Genomic DNA, 9,188 nt, shown 5'->3' with positions numbered 1-9,188 from the left:
TACAACTAGTAACTCTTCCGCCTCCGAATTTGAGCCCTCATCCTCTTCCATCCCTCCCACCTCGATCACTTCCTCGACAGCCTCTATCTCTTCAGCTGCTTGGTCTGGCTCAGAAATAGTATTACCAACCACTAGAGCCTCGGCTAGTGTCATGAACTTCCTGTTGGGATTCGGTATCGCCTTTCTCTTCTTGCCTCTGCTCAACCGTCCGACTTCCTCCTCTAGACTGGCTACTCTTGAGCTTAGCGAGGCGATCTTTGACTCTTGCGCTTCAAATACTTTTGATATCACAGAATACCGTCTTCTTGTTGAGGGACTTTTGTTCTTCCCCAGATCCCTGATATGACGGCTGGTCTTTGGCGTGTTATCAGAGTCGCGTTGCCCGTCGCTGGGGCCGTCCGATGCAGGCGTCGTTTCCTTCTTGTCTGACTGAATTTTTGGATGCATGAGCGCTTTCCGTCGAGAGATCGGCCAGTTCCCAGTCACTCTTCAGCCAGAAAGGATGTTTTTCTTCGTCATGCCCACTTCCCTGGCTTTGGCATAAGCCTTGATGAAGTTGACCTTGTCCACCGGGGCAGAATCGGTCAGGCTTGTCAGTTTTTGAAGTTCTTTACGATAGGCAGCCTTGGAGACATTGAACACCCCATTATCAAGTGGCTGTAGACCGTGAGAGCAGTGGGCTGGCAGGTAACAACAATATATGTTGTTCAAAAAGCATGTAGCCATCCACTCATCCTGGATTTTGAGTTAGCGACATTTTTTATTCAGAAGGCTCGGAACAGGCAGATACGCACGGATACGTGGCTTCTATGGCCATCTAATATGATAAGCCTCGCATCGGACTCATCTTCCGGTTGTGTTTGGGGAAGATAGACTTCTCTGAGCCACTTATTTGCGATATGGTTGTCTGTCCAGCCGTTGTCGGACGTGATACAATACCAGTCGGCCACCTACTTGAGCTCTTCGATAAACCACTGTTGTTGAAGTTCTTTGCCTTTAAAGATAATCCCCGGTTTCAGAAGACGGCCAGTTGCAGTCACGGCTTCGAGAAAGCTAGTCCAAGTGCGGGACTGCGAGCCTTTGAGGAAGGCCTTCCTCCTGGGATCGCTACTGCCAATTACCAAGGAATCCAAACCTAGATTTGCAATTTATTGGTAAGTCTTGTATCAGAAGTGGTCAGTACTCACCAAATCCAGCCATGATACCGCCCTCGTCAACATTAACCGTGTTCTCAGGCTTGATCCAGCCATATTCGCTCTCCCGGATATCAAAGTACCAATTGACGGCCATTGGGGTAAAAGAATTGAACCTTGAAGCTTCCTGGCGTTTTCCTACCTTCGTATCGATCTCTGGATGGCGTTTAATAAATCTGGCTAGCCAGTGTACACCGATAGGCCTTTCCCGGCCCTGCTGTCTCAACAGGGCAGCTACCGTGGCGCGAACTTGACTGTGGGAAGGAGCATAGCCCAATGCCTCTTGTCGAAGTATCCATGTAACTAATCTAGCCTCTTGGGATTTGTATAACAACTGGGCAGGTTGGGTGGCCTCGGACTTTGACGGTAGGCCTCTTAATCGGTCAGACAGAGTGGTTTGGGGAATTCCATGCTTCTGGGCGGCCTGGTGCTGCGAGAGGTCATTATCTGTAACATCCAGTATAGCTTCAATGACATCATTCTCTGTATAAGACTGTTGAGGCATTTTCAAGGCGATTAAAGGAAGCTGCTATAGATAAAAGTTTGATGAAATTTTGGGGAGGCTGGGTGATGAAGGAGACATTTGAGAAATTTTACACTAGTGTCATGCGACCAAACTGCTTGTGTAAAATACAAATGAATATGCCAATATGAAACAGCATGAAACTCTCAGTAAGACACAATCTGTTCCATGTAAATAACTTCAATTTTGGCCAAGCACTGTGCAAGTGAAGTTTGACATTTTGTATGGGGAATTCTTTTTTTCGCTGACCGGTAGGTGGGTATGACCGGCAGGTGGGTACTGCATGGTATCTAAAGGAACAAAAGCAGTTATGCATGAGATGGCTTTGATGCGGGCTGAGATTCAAGTGTTAAAGCAAAAACGGGTTGATTATATTGTTGTTAGTTCTAAGTTACATGTGTCTGAGAGGAGCACAGCTCCTTACATAGTATCCACATCCCAGCCAACAGTAGGTCGGACCACCTTAGCCACACTGTCTCAACATCAAGACCTTCGACAGGCGAATGAGATACTTAGCCGGCGGCGTAGGGCAAAAAGAACCAGCCTGCATAATAAAGGGAAAATGACTATAGAGGAAGGTAAGGAACTAATTGATCATAATCAGATAGTATAAGTTATTATATTTCTATTATGATACTTTTTTGGAAGGTTAGGAATTTTGTTCAATTCGCTTATCTGTTCAAGTCGCTTATCATGTACGTTATAGTAAAGGGTATTTTATAAAAATATAATATAACCTTGAGAGAGAGTAAGGATAAAAACAAACATAAGTCTCTATTAACAAGTATAACAAAGCACAGCACTATAAATTTGCAATTAAGATAACAGCATATATAGCGCAGAGCAATATAACCCCTAAAAAAGCTGACGTATGCGATGCGATAAGCGAGTTGAACAGACAAGCGAGTCGGTCAAAAATCTTAACCATCATAAAATAAATCGCAATTAAAACACCATAAACTATCTAATCGATTAAATCTAGCTACTATACTCTTCTTCTGAGGCCTGAATACCTTCCTGACAAGTTCTGGCATTATGTCCAGTCTTGCCGCATGTTCCACAGCGCCTAACCCTCGGTCGCGCCGAACTTCCTTGACCACCACTTCTCGACGATTCAGCTACTACCTGCGTATCTACATCCATCTGATCAATTATATCCCTACCTTCCCATATAGTTAGTACCCCTCTATCCTGTAAGCGGGTTCTTTTTACCCTGCGCCGCCGGGTAAGTATCTCATTTGCTTGTCGACTGTCTTGGAGCTCAGCCCTTAATAGAGCAATCTCATGCATATTTCCCTTCACTGCCTTAATAAGAGATTTTATAGCTTCAATAATTGACTCTGGAGAGCTCCTGTGATGTCTTCTGATTCGTCCTTCAAGGTATTCAAACTAAGATCCGGCCTCAAGCACAGTCTTTGGGGTCTTTGAGACCCAGGAGGTCGAGGGTTCGACAACCTCCTCGGCAGGTGTTGGAGTCCGTAGCTGCACATCAAGCTTTGAGACCACACTTTCCGGGTCAAAAGGAATAAGGCCAGCTCCTCTAAAACCTCCCTTAATATTCTTCTCGGTCATAGTGGCCTGAAAGGCGGCATAAAAGGCCGGGAAGAACTCAGTCTTAGATACGTGGATTATAGACCTTGTGATCAGATGCTCTATTTCTCGTCCATAAGCCTTCTTCAGCGACCCAAAGCACCCAACATCAAGAGGCTGAAGTAGATGAGATGAATGAGGCGGCATATAGAGCGTGGCAATCTTCTTTTCCATGCAGTATTCCTCAAAGTCGGCGGAATGGTGACTTTCGTGGCCATTGAGGGTCAGAAGGCGATAGGAACCAACTGATCGGTTAGTTATGCACTTATCAAAGTGTTTTAGCCACTCAAGAACCGTCTCGTTATCTGTCCAGCCATTTTGGGTCGTGGCAGTAGCCCAATCGCTCGGGAGGTTGCTTCCTTCATACCAGTTGCGAAAGTGATATTTGCCTGCAACCACGATAAACGGCTGGACCGCCCAGCCTTCCGCATTAATCGCTTGAATCACTGTAACCCATTCTCGATTTCCAGGCCGTACTGATTTTGGCTTTCCACGCCTCTCTGCGCCTGACAACTACAACGCTTCCAATCATACCCCATTATAAAGCCGGTCTCGTCAAAGTTATAGACATCATCTGATTGGATACCATACTTCGCGATTGTGTTCTGTACGAGCTTGACGCGATTGTGTTCTGTACGAGCTTGAACCAATTGCGAATAACAGTCGGGTCTTCACATCTAGCCCTCTGATAGTCATATCTCCGCTGAAAACGCGTCTTGAGCTCTGGTTGCCGCTTGACGAAATTGATAGCCCAGCGCTTGCCAACTGATGACGCGTCGCGGTCAGCAAGCAGTCGATTAGCCATTTCTTTAACACCAAGCAATCGGGGAGGATATCCTCGCGAATCTAGGTCGAGAATATACTGAACTATAGTCTGTTCCTCCAGATCAGATAGTTTTCGTGACTTGGGGATAGTATCAACCCGGGCTTGCATCCCGTTTTTGCGATCAAAGAGACTGCTGTAGCTGATTTGGTATATCTTTGCGGCTTGTCGCAGACTTAACTTGGGATCGTTCTGATAGCTCTGAAGAGCAAGAGTAATTCTAGCTTCTTTATTTGGTTGTGACCTACTAGGTGGTTGAGAATCAGTTGATCAGACAGAGAGTGAGGTGTATGAGGGATTTTTGACCGTCTCGCTTATCGCATACGTTATTCCTAAGTACAAATTAGTGCAGTTATTTCTTAGAGCATTCCAGCGTATCAGACATTAAGGGCAGTGTCTAACACGGACCGGAGAAGCCCCTAGGTGGCCCTCTCTCTAACTATTCAGCATTAGCCTACTAATACGCCTTTTCATTCCAAGTTCTCTATTAGAGGAAAAGAATAGGGCTTTACCGAGCAGTCCACTTTTACGCAAGTGCGACTACAGTGCAACACTCTGGTTAGTTTCAAGCTGCCCAAGCTCTGTCTATTGCTGCAGTTTTCGAAAATTAATAGGAGAGGAGGCATTATGGTTGATAAACAGCTGTAGGGCGACTATAGACCATCGTGATACTAGAGATGGCTGGGCAACGTTATGCCATGCGAGACGCAATATTTATAAGCAAAAAGCCTAGGAGTTAAAATTATAGTGCTTGAAGAACCTATATGTCTCTGCTAAAATAAGTGAATAAAAGCATACATAAGGTCTAGTGTATAATCCATACTGGTGCCCCCTCCTGATAATGAGAAAATGTCTTGTCCTGAGCTAACGTGATCGATCCGAAAAGAGACCCACAAATCGGTTCAGCAGTAAAGTGATATCCATAATTCAAAGTGTTCCGCTCTAGATTTCGACAAGAAACGATTTCTTAGCACTGGAGGTCAGCAGGAACGTTCGCGCCAACTTGCTCTGCACACATCGAACAGTCTCCGCCGGTGCAAATGTTGGGGATACTACATGCGGCATTGCTACTCTGCAAATCGATCGTTGCACAGCATCCTGCACGGCAAACCACTCTCTGGGAACCGCACTGATTCATGCCGTTTAGGCCCCCTCCGTTGACGTCACATCTAACAGTGACATCTCCCAGCTCCGTGGAAACACTTATTCCATTGTTGTCTCTCGGACATCCAACCAGTTCCACATCAGGTGCATCGTCGAAGCTGACCAGTACGGTGCAATAAGCTGATGACATCCCTCCTGCGATATCAAGGACCAGGTCGGTCACTCGTGTGGCACCGACATGCGTCGCAGCTAGAGTAGCGGACAAGACTGCGAACTTGAGCTTCATCTTATAAACCAGGATAAGAATCAGTGTGATATTTGGTATGTTCAAGAAAGTGTGTGAATTGTTGGTGGCTGTTAGGTAGGGGAAGTGCCTGGCCTGGAAGTAGTTACATGGAAAAGCTAGGCCTTTATATACGTCGAGCCAACATCCCAAAAGTCTCTTCGATAAAATTAGATATCATGATTCGTCCAGTAGGAAGGCCGACTGAATTCCATAAGCGTCTAGTGCTTATTCGGTAATTAGCGGAAGATAATCCAATGTTCAATAAATTCGTAGCTGATGAACGTGCAGCAGGGGTGGGAACACGAGGAATCAAAAGATGGAAAATACATAACCTAGGGTAGGACGCTATGGGCAAGTCCCTACGGGCGTAATAAACACATGCATGTGCTCACGACATATGCATGGTGCTTAACTATTTCCCGCTTTGTAGATATTGTCTTCAACAGCAGAACAAAAACCTGCAGCTAAAGTCGCCAGAATTTTATCGAAGTTATTGATCAAATCACTTCGATGGGCTGCGTCGCATGGATTGCCGATTTAGGTGGGCATGGTGGAGATCTTCGTTGCATAAGCGCGGGCTTACCTAAACGCGCTGTCAGCATGAATGAATGAATGAAGTTTATTCCGCCCGGGGGCAAGTACGCTAGGCTATTTACAGTTCTAAGCTTTTTTGCTCGCGTCTCCTAGAAGCCCCACGCTCTTCCTCAACCGCTGATATGTCTAGCCTAACGCGCTGTCAGCTTGTCAGCACATGCTTGCCATGGAACGATTGTCGAAGTCGGTGTCTGACTCAGCCCCCTGTTGCCATGGGACATGAGACCGTTGCTAGGTTCGTGAAAAAAAATTATAAGCCCGCTATCACAGGAATCACAATCATCGATCTCTATTGTTTGAATTGAAGCCACCTGCGAAAGAGTCCAAGAGTCTTGGCTAATAAGCAAGATGGGAAAGGGAGCCCATAGGTTCACGGGTACCCGTGATTTTATTAGTCTTACGGGACCCGTGGAAGCGAGATCAAGTGCATGAGCACTAACACCATCCAGAATGTTCTTGTCTCGCCTGCGAAGCCAATATCAGGTTCCGCCATCATAGTGGTATCGCGCTCAAGAAGTCCCCATCCGGCCTTTCAAGCAAGCGATGCGAATTGTCCAATCCGGACGGCGGCCGATTGATGCGTGACATGTCACCGCCCTTGGAGGACCGAGCCACGGCATTCTTCTTCTCGCGGTATGTGCTCAGTACTAACGGCGACCCTCAGTCGGATCCGAAGAGGGGTGTCTGCGAGTTCCTGTTGTTTATATTGCGCAGTAGTGCTGGGTGAAAATATATTTTATGAAACTTGATTGTTCATTATTGATATGAGAGTTCTTCTCGGGTTTATATCTCTAGATGATTTCATCTAGGACTTTGAACTCTAAATCTAGGACTTTCAGACTAACAGTCTGAATCCTGAATGGAAGGGGGATTCCCAGATTTTCCAACAGCTGGTTGATGTCTTTCAAGAGTGGCAAAGCACATCGGGTCTTAGCGTGGTCTGAAGAGAACGCGTTGGCTAGACGATCAACTTCTTGCTTGTTACCCTCTAAGGCATCGCCGCGATGGGCTGACCAACAGGCGGACATTCTATATCCCGTGTTGGAGGCGCTAGTCAAAGCCATCGGGTTAGCTAAAATTGACATTTCGAATTTCGCGGTCAGTAAGCTAGCCAATTTGGCTCTTAGTGCATTTTTCTCTGTCCAACCAGAATTTAGCGGTCATACGCTAACGCTTTTCGATTTTCGCGGTCACTTTACTAACCTAATCAGGATTTAACGGTCAGTTCAGGGGTATCTCATTTCCTGATACCATCCTACGAAAACATACCGTACCCACCACGACCCATCATACCCACAATGCCGGGAACACCCAAGAAACGCGGGCGGCCCCGAAAATACGGCACGCCGAAGGACAAGGCTAAGCATGATGTCGTGGCCAAGCGCGCTCGAAGACGGCTTCGGAAGCAAACAACGCACGACAGCATCAGATTTCAAATCTACGTTTCTTCACAGACAGAAGCATCGCCGGTTACACCCTCACAGGGCATCGAGTCGTATGAAACAGGTATTCCGGGTGATCCCCCAGAGGCAGATAGCTCGTTAAATCGCGCCGAGTCACCCACTTTGTCAATTGACGCGGTCGTAGCCAGTGGTGAACAGTCTCCACAATCGATAGAGGGGAACGTCTCGGCGTCACCGTGCCTACAGCTTCTTGTGAACATGTCGGGACCGCATGTGGCAAGAACATCGTTCTCAACTTCACAGGAAGGCTCGGCAGAGATTTCATTGTCCTCAAGCCCTGACAGGATCCCAAGTGATCCGACGAGTCACGCTGCCGGAGACGATGACATATGTATAGAAGCAGACTGCGAGCCATGTCATATCAGTAACGTATCAAGTTCCTGCGAGGATGAATACACAGCGAATTCATCGTATGAGAAAGATTGTGTTACCACAAGTTCATGTATAGTATTTAATGACGACTTGGGCAGGCCACCAGGCTTTCTATCCATACGCGTATGGATTAATTAATCCATATGGAATAATCCATACGCGTTAATCCATATTCCATACGGGGATGTCGTATTCCATAAGTATGGCAATACGGCGGAAAAAATTTGATCCCTGTAGTAATCCCGTTCAGGGGCGATTTTCCAACTCTCCACTCTTTCTTTAATTCCAACACCACTGTGTAAGGACGCTGCGTATGTCCTCGCTGATGACATCCACTTCCACTGACCCTGCGGGGATTCCAGTGTCCACAAGCGAATTGTGCTCTTCCTCAATCTTCAGCACGAACCCTCGATTCTCAAGCGGCGATGTCCAAGAGCGCATGGCTCGAAAGCGTAAAACGACCGCAAATACTTGGGCTCACGCCCGTGAGCCCCTCAATTCGGAGCCATCTCGTTGCGGTCGCAAAAACGAGAAGATTTACTACTGCATGCATTGTGTAAGTCCGACTTACTCCACGACCGTTTCAACGACCTTTCGGAATCATCTGCTCAAGATACACGGCATTGAGCTGGAAGCCCATGAACATCCGATTAAAAAACGGCGTGACCGTCTGATTCAGGATGCTTTCGCCAAGGCCGGCGATATGCATGCTGCAAAGCAACTGGCAAAACGAGAAGAAACTCTGAGACATGCCATCAATCACAAAGCAGCGTTGGAGGCACTTATTCAGCTCGTGACTGTCCGTAATCTCTCTTACAACTGCAGTTCTTGGCCAGAGCTTCATGCGCTCATTTCTGCAGTCAATCCTGCAGCAGATGACCTCATCAGCCTTTCTCACGGCTCCATACAGAAGCTTGTCTCCAATTCCTTTCGTGTACACAAAGACATGTTGCGAAGAAAATTGCAGTCTACACCATGGAAACTTCATCTCTCTGCTGACGTGTGGTCTGCTCCAAATCACAAAGCTTTCCTTGGGATATGCGTCAAATTTGTAGATCCGGATGCAAAGGAAGCGCTGCAGGCACTATTAGCTTTGTCGGAGTTGCCAGGTCTTGACGGGCCGGGTAGTCACGGTGGTGCCGAACAATGGAAGCTTCTTCAGCACGTGCTCGAGGATTATAATATCTGGAATAAGGTGGGATTCTACACTGGTGATAACCATGGATCAAACGACAAATTA

General features: G+C 46.8%; 1 protein-coding gene across 1 annotated transcript; it reads left to right on the top strand.

Annotated features, from left to right (window-relative positions):
* Positions 1–7,411: 7,411 nt before the first annotated feature.
* Positions 7,412–8,024, top strand: BKA55DRAFT_544242 (uncharacterized protein; the record flags this gene model as incomplete). The annotated part of the gene is made up of 2 exons (XM_046190685.1): positions 7,412–7,907; positions 7,942–8,024. 2 exons carry the CDS (start codon positions 7,412–7,414, stop codon positions 8,022–8,024), a joined length of 579 nt encoding a protein of 192 aa, XP_046044076.1.
* Between the last annotated feature and the right edge of the window lie 1,164 nt (positions 8,025–9,188).

Source organism: Fusarium redolens, assembly GCF_020744475.1.
Source record: "Fusarium redolens strain MPI-CAGE-AT-0023 chromosome Unknown BKA55scaffold_18, whole genome shotgun sequence".
Taxonomy (NCBI): Eukaryota; Fungi; Ascomycota; class Sordariomycetes; order Hypocreales; family Nectriaceae; genus Fusarium; species Fusarium redolens.
The sequence above is the reverse complement of the archived record's forward strand: the minus strand, read 5'-3'. Positions and strand labels throughout refer to the sequence as shown.